This window comes from Bufo gargarizans, chromosome 6 (assembly GCF_014858855.1).
Source record: "Bufo gargarizans isolate SCDJY-AF-19 chromosome 6, ASM1485885v1, whole genome shotgun sequence".
NCBI lineage: Eukaryota > Metazoa > Chordata > Amphibia > Anura > Bufonidae > Bufo > Bufo gargarizans.
Genome location: NC_058085.1, coordinates 42,637,440 through 42,660,126, shown reverse-complemented (window position 1 = coordinate 42,660,126; position 22,687 = coordinate 42,637,440). Strand labels below are relative to the sequence as shown.

General features: G+C 48.4%; 1 protein-coding gene across 3 annotated transcripts in view; it reads left to right on the top strand.

Annotated features, from left to right (window-relative positions):
- Positions 1 to 22,687, top strand: part of NTN1 (netrin 1) — a 71,855-nt gene that overhangs the window by 28,062 nt on the left and 21,106 nt on the right. For 2 of the 3 annotated variants that reach the window (XM_044297587.1, XM_044297586.1), the window contains exons 3-5: positions 10,267 to 10,455; positions 16,738 to 16,887; positions 20,449 to 20,502. In XM_044297587.1, coding sequence (XP_044153522.1) covers positions 10,267 to 10,455; positions 16,738 to 16,887; positions 20,449 to 20,502 — 393 coding nt within the window. The remainder of the gene's footprint in view (positions 1 to 10,266; positions 10,456 to 16,737; positions 16,888 to 20,448; positions 20,503 to 22,687) is intronic. The other variant, XM_044297588.1, reaches the window with a different exon arrangement.

The window sequence follows — 22,687 nt, the reverse complement described above, 5'->3', positions numbered from 1 at the left end:
GTGCATGAGGCCTACGACCTACAGAAATGTATCCTCCATAAACGCTGGCTGTGTCCCAGCCACGTCTACCCCTCCGTAGGGATGCCCACAGCTGGTTGGCCAGGATCGATCGTCTTGTATCCAGAAGCTTGCGGTTTCGCCCTCAGCTACATCTCCGTCATGTGGAGCCGATTGTTCTGGCATCAGTTTCCACATTCCAGGTGCACGAAACAAAGACAATGTCTGGAAGGTGTGCAATTCCGATACCTAACAATGGGCAATAAAAACGGTGCTCACTTCCAGCGACAACAATGTGAAGTGGATGAGGCGTCTTGTGTAAGCCGTAAGACCTACCATTCAGGTAGGTCTTACGGCTTACACAAGGCGAAATCTTCAAATTAAAGAGGAACGTATATGGGGTATGCAGTGGCACAGTAGTCACACGTGGCATCGAGGGGCGGGCAGCAGAAACTCCCCGATACCACTGACGTCCTGGTATTCATTAATCAGGGAGTGGCACATGGAAATGTGGGTGCCCTATGGCTGCCACACGGGTGGTCACTCAGATGTTCTGCTGGCCTGAGCTGAACCACACTCTTTCTACTCAGAATATGGAGTCTGGAAAGTTGGATGGTGGTCATAGTGATTGCAACCCAGCCGTTCTGATTCCAGGGTGAAAGCCGACTTATTTTTCTTAGATGTTCTGATCCCACTGTCCATGGTCCTGACATGGAAGATCAGAGATTAACCCTAGCACTCCCATGTTATGTCCCGTAGGCTAATTTCAGATAAATGGTATGGCACCACACGGAGGGTCCAGGAGGTGGTAAGAACCGTGGTCTTTTCTAGGTGATTGGAGCTCCGTTTTTTATTAACTTGCCAAGAAAAGGCTAAGAGGTTAACAGAAAGCCATAAACACAATTCTGAGGACAAATGGACTAATAGTGGTGGTCACAGTAAAGAGAGGGAGTGGAGATCTCCTAACCCAGACCCACCCATGTCAAGGATCTGAAAAGCATTATAATCTTCCCTAGTGGTAGCACTATATCTTAGGTAGGATTGCTTTAGGGCTGCAGCTAACGATTATTTGAATAATCGATTAGTTGTCGATAATTTAATCGATTAATCGGAAAAAAAGCACCAAAAGGACAAAAAAGGTTTTTTTTATGATTTTACTTGAAAAATTATGTTCAAAGGCCATATTAAAACAAATTGTGGATGGCACTGTTATGGGGGATCTGTGGATGGCACTGTTACGGGGGGATTCTGTGGATGGCACTGTTATGGAGGGGATCTGTGGATGGCACTTATGGAGGGGATCTGTGGATGGCACTTATGGAGGGGATCTGTGGATGGCACTGTTATTGGGGATCTGTGGATGGCACTGTTATTGGGGATCTGTGGATGGCACTGTTATTGGGGATCTGTGGATGGCGCTGTTATGGGGGGGATCTGTGGATGACACTGTTATGGGGGATATGTGGATGACACTGTTATGGGGGATCTGTGGATGGCACTATTATGGGGGGATCTGTGGGTGGCACTATTATGGGGGATCTGTGGATGGCACTATTATGGGGGGATCTGTGGATGGCACTGTTATGGAGGGGATCTGTGGATGGCACTTATGGAGGGGATCTGTGGATGGCACTTATGGAGGGGATCTGTGGATGGCACTGTTATTGGGGATCTGTGGATGGCACTGTTATGGGGGATCTGTGGATGGTGCTGTTATGGGGGGATCTGTGGATGGCACTGTTATGGGGGATCTGTGGATGGCACTGTTATGGGGGATCTGTGGATGGCACTATTATGGGGGGATCTGTGGATGGCACTATTATGGGGGGATCTGTGGATGGCACAATTATGGGGGGATCTGTGGATGGCACTATTATGGGGGGATCTGTGGATGGCACTATTATGGGGGATCTGTGGATGGCACTGTTATGGAGGGGTTCTGTGGATGGCACTATTATGGGGGGGGTCTGTGGATGGCACTGTTATGGGGGGTTCTGTGGATGGCACTGTTATGGAGGGGTTCTGTGGATGGCACTGTTATGGAGGGGTTCTGTGGATGGCACTATTATGGGGAGGGGGATCTGTGGATGACACTGTTATGGAAAATCTGTGGATGGCACTATTATGGGGGGGATCTGTGGATGGCACTATTATGGGGAGGGGGATCTGTAGATGACACTGTTATGGGAGGGGGATCTGTGGATGGCACTGTTATGGGGAGGGGGATCTGTAGATGACACTGTTATGGGAGGGGGATCTGTGCACTGTTATGGGGAGAGGGATCTGTGGATGGCACTGTTATGGGGAGGGGGATCTGTAGATGACACTGTTATGGGAGGGGGATCTGTGCACTGTTATGGGGAGAGGGATCTGTGAATGACACTGTTATGGGGAGGGTTCTGTGGATGGCACTGTTATGGGGAGGGGATCTGTAGATGACACTGTTATGGGAGGGGGATCTGTGCACTGTTATGGGGAGAGGGATCTGTGAATGACACTGTTATGGGGAGGGGGATCTGTGGATGGCACTGTTATGGGGAGGGGGATCTGTAGATGACACTGTTATGGGAGGGGGATCTGTGGATGGCACTGTTATGGGAGGGGGATCTGTAGATGACACTGTTATGGGAGGGGGATCTGTGCACTGTTATGGGGAGAGGGATCTGTGAATGACACTGTTATGGGGAGGGGGGTCTGTGGATGGCACTGTTATGGGGAGGGGGATCTGTAGATGACACTGTTATGGGAGGGGGATCTGTGGATGGCACTGTTATGGGAGGGGGATCTGTAGATGACACTGTTATGGGGAGGGGGATCTGTGGATGGCACTGTTATGGGGAGGGGTATCTGTGGATGGCACTGTTATGGGGAGGGGGATCTGTAGATGACACTGTTATGGGAGGGGGGTTTGTGGATGGCACTGTTATGGGGAGGGAGATCTGTGGATGAGAATGTTATGGGGAGGGGGACCTGTGGATGACTATGCTATGGGGGGATCTATGGATGACACTATATAGCATCTTATGCTATATGTGTCATCCACAGATTTCCCCCATAGCAGTGTCATCCACAGATCCCCCTCCCCATAACAGTACCATACACAGATCCCCTCCATAACAGTGCCATACACAGATCCCCCTCCCCATAACAGCCCTGGCCCTGCCGCTCACAGCAGTATTCCTTAACCGGCAGTAACTTTTACTTTAAATCACTGCATCTTCTTTTACCTTACAATGAAGCTCCAGTAACAGGCAGAGCGGGCGGCGGCGTAACGTCACTAACTCACGTGACGCGCCTGCTCCACCTACTTTATGAATGAAGCAGGCGCGTCACATGAGTAAGTGATGTTACGCCGCCGCCCGCTCTGCCTGTTACTGGAGCTTCATTGTAAGGTAATAAAGATGCGGTGATCTAAAGTTCAAGGACCCGCAGGCATAGCGCCTGACCGCCCGCATAGCAACAAATCGGCCGATTATTCGATAACAGGATTCGTTGACAACGAATCCTGTTATCGAATATTATCAATAACGTTGATTAATCGTTGCAGCTCTAGATTGCTTCATATTATGTAAATATGTTCAGTCTACATATATTACTTATCTGTAATTATCTGTACTCCAGAGCTGCACTCACTATTCTGCTGGTGGAGTCACTGTATACATACATTACTTATCATGTACTGATCCCGAGTTACATCCTGTATTATACTCCAGAGCTGCACTCACTATTCTGCTGGTGCAGTCACTGTGTACATACATTACTTATCATGTACTGATCCCGAGTTACATCCTGTATTATACTCCAGAGCTGCACTCACTATTCTGCTGGTGCAGTCACTGTGTACATACATTACATTACCTAGCCTGTACTGATCCTGAGTTACATCCTGTATTATACTCCAGAGCTGCACTCACAGTTCTGTTGGTGGAGTCACTGTGTACACACATTACTTATCTTGTAGTGATCCTGAGTTACATCCTGTATTATCCTCCAGAGCTGCACTCACTATTCAGCTGGTGTAGTCACTGTGTACATACATTACATTACTTATCCTGAGTTACATCCTGTATTATACTCCAGAGCTGCACTCACTGTTCTGCTGGTGGAGTCACTGTGTACATACATTACTTATCCTGCACTGATCCTGAGTTACATCCTGTATTATACTCCAGAGCTGCACTCACTATTCTGCTGGTGGAGTCACTGTGTACGTACATTACATTATTTATATTGTACTGATCCTGAGTTACATCCTGTATTATACCCCAGAGCTGCACTCACTATTCTGCTGGTGAAGTCACTGTGTACATACATTACATTACTTATCCTGTACTGATCCTGAGTTACATTCTGTATTATACCCCAGAGCTGCACTCACTATTCTGCTGGTGGGATCACTGTGTACATACATTACATTACTTATCCTGTACTGATCCTGAGTTACATCCTGTATTATACTCCAGAGCTGCACTCACTATTCTACTTGTGGAATCACTGTGTACATACATTACATTACTTATCCTGTACTGATCCTGAGTTACATCCTGTATTATACTCCAGAGCTGCACTCACTATTCTGCTGGTGAAGTCACTGTGTACATACATTACATTACTTATCCTGTACTGATCCTGAGTTACATCTTGTATTATACTCCAGAGCTGCACTCACAGTTCTGCTGGTGGAGTCACTGTGTACATACATTACATTACTTATCCTGTACTGATTCTCAGTTACATCCTATATTATACTCCAGAGCTGCACTCACTATTCTGCTGGTGGAGTCACTGTGTACATACATTACTTATCCTGTACTGATCCTGAGTTACATCCTGTATTATACTCCAGAGCTGCACTCACTATTCTGCTGGTGGAGTCAGTGTGTGCATACATTACATTACTTATCCTGTACTGATCCTGAGTTACATCCTGTATTATACTCCAGAGCTGTACTCACTATTCTGCTGGTGGAATCACTGTGTACATACATTACATTACTTATCCTGTACTGATCCTGAGTTACATCCTGTATTATCCTCCAGAGCTGCACTCACTATTCTGCTGGTGCAGTCACTGTGTACATACATTACATTACTTATCCTGTACTGATCCTGAGTTACATCCTGTATTATACTCCAGAGCTGCACTCACTATTCTGCTGGTGGAGTCACTGTGTACATACATTACATTACTTATCCTGTACTGATCCTGAGTTACATCCTGTATTATCCTCCAGAGCTGCACTCACTATTCTGCTGGTGCAGTCACTGTGTACATACATTACATTACTTATCCTGTACTGATCCTGAGTTACATCCTGTATTATACTCCAGAGCTGCACTCACTATTCTGCTGGTGGAGTCACTGTGTACATACATTACATTACTTATCCTGTACTGATCCTGAGTTACATCCTGTATTATACTCCAGAGCTGCACTCACTATTCTGCTGGTAAAGTCACCAGGCTCAGAGTGGTGATGTGAACAGGAGTCCAGAGGGAAGTCTGAGCTGTGATGAGCAGCCTTACCCTTTATAACTGTGCAGAGATAGCTGTCAATCACTGATAAGGACCGCCCAGTGGACTCCTATGAATTAGATGACAAGTTCTGCTGAATCTTCTCCCGTAAAGCCGTATATCATTCCACTCAGCTCCTCCTGCTCTATAAGGTGCTGGCTAAAGACTTCACTGCATTTTCATGGTGACAAGTTCCCTTTAAGGGAATAAAATGAAGACTAAAATTTCAGAAGAAGTGATGTAACTGGGGATGCAGCGTGTATAGGAAACGTGCAGACTCCTCTCCGGGGAGATTGCAGGATTTTTATACGATTTATAACGTGATACGTTTTTGGCGCCTGGGGAACGATGTCAGATTTGCCAGGAAAGGTTCATTGAAGCGATAAGATATAATTTGCCCTGTAGGGAGTGGAGATGGCTCAGGGCGATGGAGGTGCGACTTGTTTTGAAGCTGAAGGACCATAGGGATACAGTCACTGGAAGCAAGTAGAGGTGGTGCCTGTGCCCCAGTGCACAGCATTCTCATCTGTAGCCTAGGGGAAGTAAGGAATATCAGCCAGTACAATTGTGGACAGTGATGTGGTTGGTGCTGTTCATAGGATCAGACCATGCAAGGTGACCTCAGACATGTAGCAAGCCCGTGAGGAGTGGAGGATGGGAGTGTTAGTGGTTCTGGCTCCAACAGTCAATCACAGTGGCAGTCCTCACACCGATGCTCTCGCAGTGATAGGAGGGCACACCCTGATGTTGGGGCGGCTGCCTTATGGTAGTGTTGGTGCCCTTTGAGGTATGAGTTGGGCACAGGTGCAAGGCAGGACATGTAGCTGCTATGGCCGGCGAATGGTGCTGGAGTCAGTAACCTGGCCAGAAAAGTCTCTCTTTACTAAAGTTCAGAATGGAAGTTGTAGTACATCCAACAGTATCAAAACACAGTTCCAAAGAATTCACAGTGCAATGTTTAGGTATAAGCAATGATTGGGGTTGTAGTACTCTTTCCCTCTATCTCTCCGAAGTTTCTCTCTGCAGAATCTAAGGCTGGCAATAAGGTTCGTGTAAAACTTGTCATTTCCAGCTGAGGATGAAGATCTGGCTGGTCAGGACTTGTCAAAGTGTGAAGGGTGTATTAGTAATGTCCCTCTCACTGCAGTAAAGCGGTAGCAGCCACATACCTTACTGACTGACTCCAGTGCTCGGCTTATTCTGGACCTTAAAGTTCCTTTTTTTCCCCTTCTCTTTCTGGAGACCTGTGAAGTAGAGAGAGCATTCTCTCTGTGGCTCTTTCACAGATAGTGATTCTCTGGGATGTAGGCCTAGTCCTCTGCGGAGTGAGCACATGTTGCTCATTTAACTTCCTCAGCTAACTATAGACACTAACTGAACTAGGAGCGGACCTAAGTCAATCACCTAGCTCTCTACAGAGGAATGTTAACCCTGACGTATCCATACAAAACTATGCAATGCTTCAGATAACATTTGAATAACCAGAAACAATTCGCAGGTACCCTGTAGATACAAGCCGGTACCTTCTAGAATCACGTAGGCTAGTTTCACACAGCCTGCCGGAGTTCATAATGGGACCTGGCGGGATCTGGCCTGTTTCCGGCATTAGTGCATAGATCACGTCGGACAAATACCGCTGTAGGATGATCTACGGCAGTCTGCTCCTTTGCCGGATGATTTTAGCACTAGTGTGAAACTAGCCTTAGGCCTCATGCACACGGCCGTTCTTTTGGTCCGCAGTTTTGGCGGCTCAGATGCAGACCCATTCACTTCAATGGGGCCGCAAAAGATGCGGACAGCCCTCCGTGTGCTGTCCGCATCCGTTGCTCTGTTCCGTGGCCCCGCAAAAAAATATAACATGTCCTATTCTTGTCCGCTCTTTGCGGACAAAAATAGGCAGTTATATTAAAGGCTGTCCGTTCTGTTCTGCAAATTGCGGAACACGCACGGACGCCATCCGCGATTTGCGGACCGCAGAACACACAGCGGTCGTGTGCATGTAGCCTTAGTCAAACAAAATCAACACTTTTTGTTTCTCTTCTCCCTTATGATTCGGGGGTGGTCAGAGGAGCGATGCACTGACACCGAGGTGATTAATGGGATGCTATTCTGCATTGAGACTTCCCGTCCACGGGGAGCAGCCGCGAGGCTCACGTTACACGGTGATGGTATCTGGAACGCTGCCATTGAACTGGTCAGATGTCCGACACACAGGCTGACAACCTGACAGACTCTGCGGGGATGTTTTGTCTGACTGTTTCCAAGTGCAACAACAGCAATCCATGCGGCAGACTGGTTGTTGTTCCCTAGACGTCAGTGGGGTGCGCAGATATCCATGCACATGCAGCAGAAACAACCCCATCTGGATGAACGGAACTGATTTTCAGTCACAGAAGTGCAACAACAGCAATCCATGCGGCAGACTGGTTGTTGTTCCCTAGACGTCAGTGGGGTGCGCAGATATCCATGCACATGCAGCAGAAACAACCCCATCTGGATGAACGGAACTGATTTTCAGTCACAGAAATTTCTGCTGCCACGTGTGGATAGAACGTGAGGACGCCTTCACACGCGCCAGATTTTACTGCAGAAACTTCTGCTACTGAAAATCATTCCGTTCATCTGAGAAATCCACGTGGTTCCTGCCAAAACAACCCCAATCATATGAAAGGTGCTGATTTTTGGCCTAAAAATATGAAAATGGGAAACCGTAACTGCTATCCATAATGAAGACCGATGATCTGTCTCCTGACTCTTGAGGTTCAGATTCCAGAATTCTCTGTGGTCTAAAAATGTCTGAACAAAAGACTTTTCCCAAAAAAGAATGTGTCCGCTCCGACACCTCACCCCTCCCCTGACACCTTGAGGAACATCTACTGAGTAACATCTGACACCCTCTTCAGTGTCTCCAGACAAGTCCTCACTCAGCAGATCGTCAACACCATGAAGCTCGTTCCCTGGCTTGTCAGGAGGCCATCATCAGGACTGGATTGTTGTGACAGTGGATCCTTGTCTGACAGAAGAAATTCCTGTTGCTGGACATTCGCGAGCAGCGACCCCACTAAATATTTGTAAGACTTTAGGCATCAAAGCAGAACTTTACAAACACTTCTCTCCTTGTCCCTTTCCTCGTCATTCATCACAGTGATTGTACGAGAGGCTGCATAGGGGAGGACAGGTGACGGCCCGACATTCCTCACACATCCGTACCGGTGGAGGCAGGAATAGCGGCATTTTTAGACAATTTGTCCCCAATTTTTACATGGAAGGAGGCAATCTCCCTCCGGCACTGTCCCTAGGATCTCCTTTTAGGAACCATATATGAAGGCTCTACCATAAGGTCGAGAACTTTGGAGGCATGGGGGATTTTAATGAAATTAGATTAGGGATGCTCAACCTGCGGCCCTCCAGCGGTTGCAAAACAACAACTCCCAGCATGCCCTAATAGCTGTATGCTCTCCAGGCATGCTGGGAGTTGTAGTTTTGCAACTGCTGGAGGGCCGCAGGTTGGGCATCCCTGATATAGATCAACCTTTCTCTAGTTAAGGTTCGGGGGCCCTGTAATAATTTCACACTCGCTGCGAGTCACCCTCTATTATTCACACTAAGGCCTCATGCACACGGCCGTTCCGTGCATTGGGGACCGCATTGGACATCCGTGCAGCAGGCTGGACGTATTCAACTTGAATGGGAACGTGGTATGTCCGCACCGCGAAAAAATATGACGTCATATTTTTTTGCGGCACGGAACCACGGAAAAAAACACCACGGAAGCACTCCGTATTGCTTCCAGTGTTCCGTTCCGTGACTCCGTTCCGCATCTCTGGAATTGTACATGATGCAATACTGATGACAGATTTCGGCCTTAGGGCTAATTCGCATTATGTCCAAAATTCCCTGCCCTGCTGTAAGCTCAGGTCGGGACCACAATGCAGATGGTAAATTATGGCAGTCTGAATGAGGCTCTAGAGCAAGAATGCTCAACTTGCGGCCCTCCAGCTATTGCAAAACTACAACTCCCAGCATGCCGGGACAGCCTAAAGCTATTGGGGCATGCTGGGATTTGTAGTTTTGCAACAGCTGGAGGGCCGCTGGTTGAGCATCCCTGTTCTAGGGGTTTATTCACACTTGTGTATGAAAGCACGGCTAAAATATGAATCCACGATACAGATCTCTCTTGCGTGGTCCATTTTTCATCCATATTTGTTCCACTTTATGTTTAAGAATTAACTATTTTTTGCTAGTTTTGCATTATTTTCAGTGGCTAAAAATGCACACATGCACTATACGTTCATTTCAGCCCATTGACTTCTATGAGCTAAGGCGGTATCAGAGCACATTACTAATCCCATAGACAGGCTATCCCTGCACCGGTTATCACAGGGGCTCAGGCCGGATGGTGCACGACTGAACATGAGACAGAATTGTGGTGCAAATTCGGCGCTAAATGTTGCACATGAGCTCACGCTTCTATGTTGGGCTAGGTGGAGATCATATTTGTAAACTTAGATGTGCCAAATTGTGTCCCATTTTGGAGCAATTTATGCCAAATTCTAGGTGCCTGAATGAGGCTGTGGTGGTGGATATTTTCTGACGTCGGCTACCAGGCCTACGACTATTTAAGCGTTACTCTTTCTATGCTGTCTGTCCGACCGCTATGAGCGTCTACCCTCGCATCTAACCATGCTCCGCGTTCCGGGTGGTCAATTATATATAACACGCTTCTCTCTGCTTTTGTCTTTTTTTTCCCTCCAGCCTGCAACTGTAACCTGCATGCTCGCCGCTGCCGTTTCAACATGGAGCTCTTCAAGCTGTCAGGTCGCCGGAGCGGAGGGGTCTGCTTGAACTGCCGGCATAACACGGCCGGCCGTCACTGCCACTACTGCAAGGAGGGTTACTACCGGGACATGACCAAGCCCATCACCCACCGAAAGGCTTGTAAAGGTAGGGAAGCCGAGCTCCTTCCGTAGAGTCACGAGATGAGGAATTCACTGATGACCTCAGACTGCGGATGACGTCATCATGTGTTTTCTGCATGGCTGCACTTGTAGAGCGACATTCCTTCTAAGAAAACCTGTCTGAGATGGTGGCATTGTATACGGAGGGTTACTGTAAGATCAGGAGCTGGAAGATAGCCTTGACTCTGTGCGTCCTGTTAGCCATCTAACATTTGTCTCCTTAACACGGGGGTGACATCACTTGAATTGAAGTGCCGCCAGTTGGGGACACCTGGGGTCGTGCCGTGCCAACTTCTTCACGCAGCCCAGACTCCAACGATAAGGAGGAGTCTTGTTTCTAAAGAGTTGGGTGAGGGACTTGTATCCAATAGTCATAAACGCCTTGTACTGCAGTGAAAGGGGTTGTGTCATCATCATCGGTGGCATATGGCAAGGGTAAGCCATCAAAGTCAGATAGGTGCAGGTCCCACCTCTGAGAGGTCCCTGAAATAGAAGAAGACCACACCGCACATTTCGGGAAGTGCTCTCAAGTCATTTCTATGGGAATTTAGAAAAAAGCCTCGCGAGCTTGGCTATTTTCGGAAGGCCCTCTAGAAATAAGTGGAGAGCGCACTGCGCAAGCGCGGCCAACTGCACCTTCTACGGGTCTGCCGGCTCAACTATTTTCTGAACTCCCATAGAAATGAGTGGAGGGCGGCCTCACATGCGTGGCAACTCTCGACTCACTTTTCTGGAGATAGATACGGACCTGCACCTACCTGACATTGGTGGCCACCAGCGTCTCAGATGAGACAACCCCTTCAATAGGGCCAATCCGTTTCCATAGTTGGACTCAATTAACACAGGGTCATTTCCTGTGTCCATGATGACATCAGTGACAAGATGGTCAGTGGTTCATCCATGAAGATGTTGGTGATGGATCCGTGTTTGGTCCACGTGCCCGTTTTTTACGGACACTGCTGGGCTGATCATTTCAAGAGAATCTCATGGCAATGATCCGTGAAACATGGACGCTATCTGTATTGTGTCCGTGTTTTTTCATGGACGCATAGACTATAATGGGTGTGACGGATCCGTCATCATGGACAAAAATGGGTCATTCTTCAGTGGTGTAACCCCGAACCCCCCGGACCATGGCAAATCACGGGCCTGTGAATGCACACACATTAAAATCAATGGGTCTGCTGTCCGTGGAGAACATGGACAGCTCACTTCTGTGACAAGCTGGTGGTCAAGCGCCCGCATAAAGCTAGAATATATGGAATTGGGACAGAAAACCGGACGTGGAAAGTGAAAGAGCAAAATGCCCGTGAAATAGAATCCCTCGGCGTCTCTTCTTGCAGATTTTTGACACATTTTTAGGGTTCACACGTAGGCGGAGAATTTTCCAATCAGCCCACCTCCAGCCTCGTTACGTCCCGCCATGTAGTGCCCCAGCTGCTGGTCTTGGCTCATCCTGGGGCTTGTTGTTCCCCCACAGATGGTCGCCCTTCTTCTGCTTCTAATTTTAACCCTTTCTCCTCTGCATAGAATCCTTAACCCCACGTTGACAGCCAAAATGCTAAATGTTAAATTCCAGCGCCTTAGAAAGAGGTTAATATTTTCTGTACGGGGCTGCGCGCCGCCCCCCCCCCCCCCCCCCCTCTGGAGCCAAGCACAGGTGTGCATACCAGGGGACAGTGGGACGCATTGAACAGGTTAAGCAGACCTGCAGAAAAGTGAAGGGGGGGGGAGGGTGTAGATTTTGGTACAAAGGCTGGATGCTTTGACGAATGGCCCCAGACATATTTTTTGGGGCAGATCGGAGGGAGGGTGGAGGGGAACAGGCAGGTTAAGCCACTTGCAAACACACGAGAGAGAGAGGGGGGGGGGGGGGGGGCACCTGGGTATGTGGATGCAGGTGTTGTCCGCCTGCGGTGAGGCTGTTCCCACAAGCGCAGGAGAAGACTACCATCCAGCCCCATATGTCTGTACTGGCAGCTACATTACCACCGTCACTCATAGGCAGGCAGTATGGCCGCGCCTGTCACTTATAGGGCGCAGGGGTGCACCTAGCCTTTCTGCTGCCTGAGGCGATGGCCTCACCTGGCCTCATTGGTGGTGCGCCCCTGATAGGGCGGCACTGCCGATCAGCCACGACCAGTACAGATGTAGGAAGGCAGCATTAGGCCCCATGCACAACTGTATTCTTGTTCTGCATCTGATCCGTATTTTCTGCAGATCTGTATTTCCTTTCCGCCATCCGCCCGTTTTGCAGACAAGAATAGGCATTTTTAACATAGTGGGACATGCAGAACGGGAAAATGCCGGACACACATGTCCAGTATCCATGTTTGGCGGTGTGAAGGAGGCCTTAATCGGTCGCCAGTCCTCCGCAGTCTGCAGGTCACAGTCATCGTCTTAGAAGGAGGGTTTATCACAATTCCTTCCTCGGATTAATCTCAAGCATATCACATTTCCGACAATCCTGAAATTAAATCCATCATGTAAACTTAAAAGGGGGGGGGGGGGGGGGGGCGACCCCGTTCGTGCCCAGCCCTGATATCAGTGGTAGCCCCCATCTGGCGCAAAAAAAAAAAAAAAAAAGCCTCCTAATAATGTACCCAGATGTCTCGTGATCCTCCAGCGAGAGGAATCCAGTTTCCGGACGTCCCCATGCTCTTTCTTTGTCCCATCTCAATAGAAAGGCTTTGATAGCTTTAATCCACCCGGCCAACACAAATCCGCCACAGGTTTAACCCCTCGTATGCCGGACAGCGCAGGGATGTCACACCTGTGCACCTTCTAAAAGACTAGAACTTAGGCCTCATGCACACAACCGTTGTTTGGGTCCGCATCCGAGCTGCCGTTTTAGCGGCTCGGATGCGGACCCATTCACTTCAATGGGGCCGCAAAAGATGCGGACAGCACTCCGTGTGCTGTCCGAATCCGTGGCTCCGCTAAAAAAATATATCTTCCTATTCTTGTCCGCGCTTTGCGGACAAGAATAGGCATTTATATTGCCGGCGCCCGTTCTGTTCCGCAAATTGCGGAAGGCAACACGGACGGCTTCCGTTTTTTGCGGATCCGCAGTTTGCGGACCGCAAAAAACGTCACAGCCATGTGCATGAGGCCTTAAAGGGCGATTCAGAATTTACACGGAGGCCATTTGGTGTCACCAGGAACATTGTCACTTCCTTCCCTGACAGAAGAGGAAGAGCGGGGAACCCCAAACCAGCCCGAGATCCCGCTACATGTGGTACATCGCCATACTGCAGTCGTGTCATCCCCTGTGACGTCACCTCTGCCGGTCTCTATCGGCCACTTTCTGGGACATCAGTACAAAAAGTCGAAAATTATCCAAAAATTATTTCTAGCCCCAAACGATGAGAGCTCTTTCACACATCTGTGTCCATGAAGGATCTACGTTTGGTCAATGTGTCCGTTTTTTGCCATATCCGTATTCCATATAGACTACTAGGCTGAAAATTAGTTTTTTTTACGAATCTCCTACCAATGGTCCGTGAAAACCACAGACCAAACAAGGATAGCGTCTGTGTGACTATAACGCGCGGACAAAATAGGGCGTGCCACCACGGACAGTGGAAAACCACTGATGGATACATGCGCCGTCCATGGAGACCACGGACAGCGCTCATACGTTAATCACTGACGTGTGAAAGAGGCCTAATTCTCATTTACACCCATGGGGCGTGTTCACATGGCAGAAATTTCCCCGTGAAATCCACTTGTAGCTCGACATTTTTTTCGGAGAGAATTTCACGCCATAGTTCTGCAGCTCAGTGGAACGGGCGGTAGCCACACGTGAATTCGACGCATTAAAGGGGACTAATCTGCTCGAGGCTGCAAATCCGTTGCAGGGATTTAGACTGCGGGTTCTACAGGCAGAAATAAAACGAGCCTCCTCCCTTCCCACGGTCGTCAGACGCACTCCCACGTTTTTTTACTAAGCCGCCTGATTTTTGTTGCTCTCCGCTTTTTTCGTCACTCCACGAGATAAATATATAACGTGACCTTTCATCGCCTTCTTGTTTGACAAATGTGGAGCGGGTGACGTCCCGGGCGTTACGCTGACAGCGCTCCCTACACCTGTGCTATGAGGCAGGTGCTTTAACCTCTTCCCTCCCAGGGAGACATTCCAGGGGATCGCGGACATGACTGTTCTGCAATCTTCTAATAGACTTCATGTTTCAAGATCTCTGCTTGCTGTCATGTTCTATCCAGAGACTGTGAGGAGCTCCCACCCACACATATGAAGATTTTCTCCCTTGAAGCCACGCTTTGCACAGGGGACACACCATGAATTTTTCTAAATCCGCTGCGTACACCTGTAATACCGCCATGTGAATGAGCCCTTAACCCTTCCTGATCACACGCCGCTTGTTACAGTGTATCAGTGCTCTTCAATATAACAAGACACTTGGGCTGGAAGGGTTACGGAAGCATTAGGGCTCATGCACACCGTGGTACCAGTGGATTTACGTGCGGTGCGGACATTGAGAGGAGGTCAGCTCTTTCAATATTAGGTGAGAAAATCTGCCACGAAATGTGAACGCGGGTTCGGCTGCGGATTTGCAGGAACATCTGCCACCGAATCCACAGCGGGAATATCCGCCAAGTGTAGGGGGCCGTACTGGACTCCTGGCCTTATGCAGAAGAAAATATTTCCGGATGGCGTATATGCAGAGGGAAAAGGTAGGACGGGAGAAGATCTTCATGCAGGGCCCTAGACTGGAGCAAATTCCCTTACAGTCTCCGGATATAATCAAGACAGCAAGCAGAGATCTTGAGAACAGTGAAGAACTGAAACCCAAAGTCCATCAGAATGGAGTCACTCTTTAAACATTTTTTACTAAATGTATTCTAGGAGTGATATTTGCCCGAGTGACGGGCGGCCTGTCATTGGTGAGGCGTGTAGCGACGGCGTTCGTGACATTTCCACTCAGCATTTTACACGCTGGTAGCGCCTCGCTGGTCATGTACTCGCTCCGCCACTTTATAGGAGATTTCTCCTGCTCCCCTGAGATATCGCCCTGATTCTCTGCATTCCTCATATAACCTGAGGAGGACCCCCGCCTCCCCAATAACATTGTATAGGGGTAACCGAAAGTCCTAGTGCCGTGACCTCTCCATCATGACTTATGTGTATAACCTGATTGCAGAAGTAGCACCTGGGTCCTAGTGCCCATGGCCCCTCCAACATGATTTATGTGTATAACCTGGTGGCAGAGGTAGCACCTGGGTCCTAGTGCCTGTGGCCTCTCCATCATGACTTATGTGTATAACCTGATGGCAGAAGTAGCACCTGGATCCTAGTGCCCATGGCTTCTCCATCATGACTTATGTGTATAACCTGATGGCAGAAGTAGCACCTGGGTCCTAGTGCCCATGGCCTCTCCAATCATGATTTATGTGTATAACCTGATGGCAGGGGTAGCACCTGGGTCCTACTGCCCGTGGCCTTTCCATCATGACTTGTGTGTATAACCTGGTGGCAGAGGTAGCACCTGGGTCCTAGTGCCTCCAGAACATCATGAGTTGTCTGTATAAACTGGTGGCAGTGGTAGCACCTGGGTCCAAGTGCCTGTGGCCTCTCCATCATGACTTCTGTGTATACTCTGGTGGCAGGGTTAGCACCTGGGTCCTAGTGCCTGTGGCCCTCTGCCTCCATAACATCATGAGTTGTGTGTATAGGTGGCAGGGTTAGCATCTGGGTCCTAGTGCCTCCATAACATCATGAGTTGTATGCATAACCTGGTGGCAGAGGTGGCACCTGGGTCCTAGTGCCCGTGGCCCCTCTACCTCAGTGCTATGACAGGTACGGGATTTTGCATTGTGGCCACAGCTTGAGTTCAACGTTCATCAGCACACGCCGACATTTGGTAAGAGTCATTTCTAATGCATTGGTCGGCCATATTTGTGCCATTTTGTTGGCAGGTCACCAGTGACATCATCGCAGCCCTTGTATTCAGTACCGGGACAGGTGCCAACCACTTGACGAGCCAGCACCGTCAGAGTCCAGGGGCTGGATATTGGTTCTGACCGCGCTGTGGGTCGCCACCGTGGGATGCATTTGAATAAATAGCGATTCTTGTATTGGGCTGTCTCTGCTTCAGTAGAAGGCTTGCATGATAGATATACCCAATGCTGTCGCCCTGCCCCCACCCGCCTCCCCTCCCCCGCAGATATAAGTGTCGCTGTGTAATGTGGTTTTGCTTTCTGACCTTGTGCTGTTCTCCAACCCCTTCTCCTCTGTTCCACCCCGCAGCCTGCGACTGCCATCCGGTTGGTGCGGCCGGCAAAACCTGTAATCAGACCACAGGGCAATGTCCTTGCAAAGATGGTGTGACTGGTATAACGTGCAACCGATGTGCCAAGGGTTACCAACAGAGCCGCTCTCCCATTGCCCCCTGCATAAGTATGTGTCGTCTCTGTTACATGTTTTATTAATCGGGGGGCTGGGGACCTCGGGGGACAATGGCCGCCCTGGATCTAATGCTGATAACTGGAAGAACCCCCGCTTGTCTCCTACTGCATCCGCCGCGTAGACTGGGCCTGATCTAGATACAGTGGAGGAGGCGAGGGCATCACCTGTCATAGGATTAGATACAGCACCGCAGCATACGCTATCACACCTGTCATAGGATTAGATACAGCACCGCAGCATACACTATCACACCTGTCATAGGATTAGATACACAGCTCAGCATACGCTATCACACCTGTCATAGGATTAGATACACAGCTCAGCATACGCTATCACACATGTCATAGGATTAGATACACAGCTCAGCATACGCTATCACACCTGTCATAGGATTAGATACACAGCTCAGCATACGCTATCACACCTGTCATAGGATTAGATACACAGCTCAGCATACGCTATCACACCTGTCATAGGATTAGATACACAGCTCAGCATACGCTATCACACCTGTCATAGGATTAGATACACAGCTCAGTATACGCTATCGCACCTGTCATAGGATTAGATACACAGCTCAGCATACCCTATCACACCTGTCATAGGATTAGATACACAGCTCAGCATACGCTATCACACCTGTCATAGGATTAGATACACAGCTCAGCATACACTATCACACCTGTCATAGGATTAGATACACAGCTCAGCATACGCTATCACACCTGTCATAGGATTAGATACACAGCTCAGCATACGCTATCGCACCTGTCATAGGATTAGATACACAGCTCAGCATACGCTATCACACCTGTCATAGGATTAGATACACAGCTCAGCATACGCTATCACACCTGTCATAGGATTAGATACACAGCTCAGCATACACCTGTCATAGGATTAGATACACAGCTCAGTATACGCTATCGCACCTGTCATAGGATTAGATACACAGCTCAGCATACGCTATCACACATGTCATAGGATTAGATACAGCACCGCAGCATACGCTATCACACCTGTCATAGGATTAGATACACAGCTCAGCATACGCTATCACACCTGTCATAGGATTAGATACATAGCTCAGCATACGCTATCACACCTGTCATAGGATTAGATACACAGCTCAGCATACGCTATCACACCTGTCATAGGATTAGATACACAGCTCAGCATACACTATCACACCTGTCATAGGATTAGATACACAGCTCAGCATACGCTATCACACCTGTCATAGGATTAGATACACAGCTCAGCATACGCTATCACACCTGTCATAGGATTAGATACACAGCTCAGCATACGCTATCACACATGTCATAGGATTAGATACACAGCTCAGCATACGCTATCACACATGTCATAGGATTAGATCCACAGCTCAGCATACGCTATCACACCTGTCATAGGATTCGATACACAGCTCAGCATACGCTATCACACCTGTCATAGGATTAGATACACAGCTCAGCATACGCTATCACACATGTCATAGGATTAGATACACAGCTCAGCATACGCTATCACACCTGTCATAGGATTAGATACACAGCTCAGCATACGCTATCACACATGTCATAGGATTAGATCCACAGCTCAGCATACGCTATCACACCTGTCATAGGATTAGATACACAGCTCAGCATACGCTATCACACCTGTCATAGGATTAGATACACAGCTCAGCATACGCTATCACACATGTCATAGGATTAGATACACAGCTCAGCATACGCTATCACACCTGTCATAGGATTAGATACACAGCTCAGCATACGCTATCACACCTGTCATAGGATTAGATACAGCACCTCAGTATACGCTATCACACCTGTCATAGGATTAGATACAGCACCTCAGTATACGCTATCACACATGTCATAGGATTAGATACACAGCTCAGCATACGCTATCACACCTGTCATAGGATTAGATACACAGCTCAGCATACGCTATCACACATGTCATAGGATTAGATACACAGCTCAGCATACGCTATCACACCTGTCATAGGATTAGATACACAGCTCAGCATACGCTATCACACCTGTCATAGGATTAGATACAGCACCTCAGTATACGCTATCACACATGTCATAGGATTAGATACACAGCTCAGCATACGCTATCACACCTGTCATGTATCAAAAATTATACGATTGGATACACCAGCTGAGCAGACTACATCACACATGATAGGATTAGATACACAGCTGAGCAGACAGTATCACACATTATAGGATTAGATACAGCAACTTAGCATACACTATCACACTTGATAGATTTAGATACACTGTTTAGCAGACAGTATCACACCTGATGGGATTAGATACACAGCTCAGCAGACAGTATCACCCACGATAGTCATTAGACACACCAGCGTAGTGGACAAGATCACACAAATGGCTTAGATACACAGCTCAGCATACGCTATCACACATGTCATAGGATTAGATACACAGCTCAGCATACGCTATCACACATGTCATAGGATTAGATACACCAGCTCAGCAGACACGATTGGATTAGATACAATAGCACTGTGAGGGTCTGTTCAGACAGAGGATTTCAGGGCAGATTTGGTGGCAAAAACTGTGCCAAATCTGAAACGGTCTCCTATTGTTTTCAATGGGCTGAGGGCTTTTGCAAGACCACGGCAAGAATACACAAGTCCGTTTTTGGCGTGGTTACCGTTCGGACCCTCGCACAACCGCAGTGGGAGCCTGCTCATGGTTTAGTTCTATTCGGTGGGTCTAAACCTAGATTGGGTCCACATTAAATCTCACAGCAGAAACCGCTGTGCTGCGGTCTCTTCCATGGGATACACAGCGGGTCATGTTGCGGACAATATCCTCTGTGTGAACATAACCTGATGGGTACTGGCCCAGCCAACACAATGATGGCCGCCTCCAGCGTCATTAGGGACAGGTCCATGTGAAGCTGAATACTTGGTTCTGCTCCTTTAACGAGCAGATGTCCCTAACAATCAGGAGGCGACCGCTACGGATACTGCGGGAACCACCCGTCACCGCTATAACCGCAGCAGGACCCGACATTACACCGCTCTACTGGTAATACAGTTCAATCATCGTACAGTGAAAAGTTCTGCGCCACGTTCAAGAAAGAGCGCTGTAAGAATGTTCACATTCACTGACAGCAAGCAAACTTGTGAGGAACGGAAACCCAGAGATCGTCAGAACTTCTCATTATACAATGACTGCACTTCCTCCATAGTAATCCGGGAAAAGTCGGGAAAGACTTCACGACGATCGGCCTACTCCCGATGTTACCTTCTCCTTAGACCCCGGTATAAGTCTCCCTCCCCGCCCCCTCTATGTCCTGTAATCCCCCTGTGTCCTGACATTTTACTCTACCCCTGCTTCCATTAATGCTGCCCGCCAGTAGAGAGCGCCCCGCCTCGCTTCCGTAGACGTGCACGTATTTGTAGGGAAGACTAACCCTGACACTTAGAGAACTGCATTGTCCCTGTGCCATAAGGAGATGCTAATCATCTTGTCTTTCTTCTTCTCTCTCCCGGACGCACAGAGATACCAGTAGCTCCTCCCACAACGGCGGCGAGCAGTACAGAAGAACCGGGCGGTAAGTTCTGCACTTTTCAGGGTGGACGATCGGAAATCCGCTTTTCGATTAAGGACGATTGAATCATCTGTCGGGCGGATGGCTGGTTTTCTGCACGTGGAATTTTTCAATTTCTTAGCTGCCATATTGAATTGTGTACCTGAGACCCTGTGAGAGGCGCAGACGACATTTATATAGACGACATTTCCTATCACAAAGAGCCAGGTGATAGCATTTGCCCGGTCACGCTCGTAGTCAGGCATATTTTTAGAAATTACAAAGTCAGCCGCTTCTGTAATTGCCGTGAAATCATTTTCATGTGTGGAATCGGGGGAAAAATGTATTTTTGAATCAATTTCAGGTAAATATTTTGTTAATCGCATAAGCTCAATTACAGAAGAATTTGTATGTAAACACGGCCTGCGGCGGGGAGGGGGGCTGCTAGGCCTCAAGCCTGTCATCAAGGTTGTGGAGCTGAGGGTCACGGAGGTTTTCTCTTGAGTCACGCCCCAAACATTTCAGAGTTGTTATTGTTATACACAAAAAAGGTTAAAAAAAAAAGCTTGTTGTGCAGAATGTATTGTATAGCTCAGCAACATGGAGGATTCTTTACTGTAAGAGCAGTGAGACTGGAGCTCCCAATCCCCATACACATGCAGAGTCACAATACATGATAAGCATCTGATTGGTGGGGGTCCGACCACTGGCACCCCACCATCATAAGTATCTGTTCGGTGGGTGTCATGGGATCATGGGAATTGGGGTGACTTGATGTCACTGAGTGAATACATGATAAGTATCTGTTTGGTGGGGGTCCAACCACTGGCTCCTCCATGAACATAAGTATCTGTTTGGTGGAGACCCAACCACCATCACCTACTAGATCATAAGTATCTGTTTTGGGGGTCCAAACACTGGCACCCCCATGATCATAGGTATCTGTTTGGTGGAGACCCAACCACCATCACCTACTAGATCATAAGTATCTGTTTGGTGGGAGTCCAACCATCAGCATCCCTACAGTCATGGGAATGGGGGAGCCCTGAGTCCACCGAGTGAATACATGATAATTATCTGATGGGTGGGGGTCCAAACACTGGGACCCCCATGATCATCACTATCTGTTTGGTGGGGGTTCAACCATCAGCATCCCCATAAATATAAGTATCTAGTGGGTGTCCAACCACCGTCACCCCCACAGTCATGGGAATGGGGGGCCCTAAGTCCACCGAGTGAATACAAGATAAGTATCTGGTGGGGGTCCAACCACTGACACCTCCACGACCATAAGTATCTGTTTTGGGGGTCCAAACACTGGCATCCCCATGATCATAGGTATCTGTTTGGTGGAGACCCAACCACCATCACCTACTAGATTATAAGTATCTGTTTTGGGGGTCCAAACACTGGCACCCCCATGATCATAGGTATCTGTTTGGTGGAGACCCAACCACCATCACCTACTAGATCATAGGTATCTGTTTTGGGGGTCCAAACACTGGCACCCCCATGATCATAGGCATCTGTTTGGTGGAGACCCAACCACCATCACCTACTAGATTATAAGTACCTGTTTTGGGGGTCCAAACACTGGTACCCCCATGATCATAGATATCTGTTTGGTGGAGACCCAACCACCATCACCTACTAGATCATAAGTATATGTTTTGGGGGTCCAAACACTGGCACCCCCATGATCATAGGTATCTGTTTGGTGGAGACCCAACCACCATCACCTACTAGATCATAGGTATCTGTTTTGGGGGTCCAAACACTGGCACCCCCATGATCATAGGTATCTGTTTGGTGGAGACCCAACCACCATCACCTACTAGATCATAAGTACCTGTTTTGGGGGTCCAAACACTGGTACCCCTATGATCATAGGTATCTGTTTGGTGGAGACCCAACCACCATCACCTACTAGATCATAAGTATCTGTTTGGTGGGGGTCCAACCATCAGCATCCCTACAGTCATGGGAATAGGGGAGCCCTGAGTCCACCGAGTGAATACATGATAATTATCTGATGGGTGGGGGTCCAAACACTGGAACCCCCATGATCATAACTATCTGTTTGGTGGGGGTTCAACCATCAGCACCCCTACAATCATGGGAATGGGGGGCCCTTGGTCCACCAAGTAAATACATGATAAGTATCTGATTTGTGGGTGTCCAACCACGGGCACCCACACGATCATGAGAA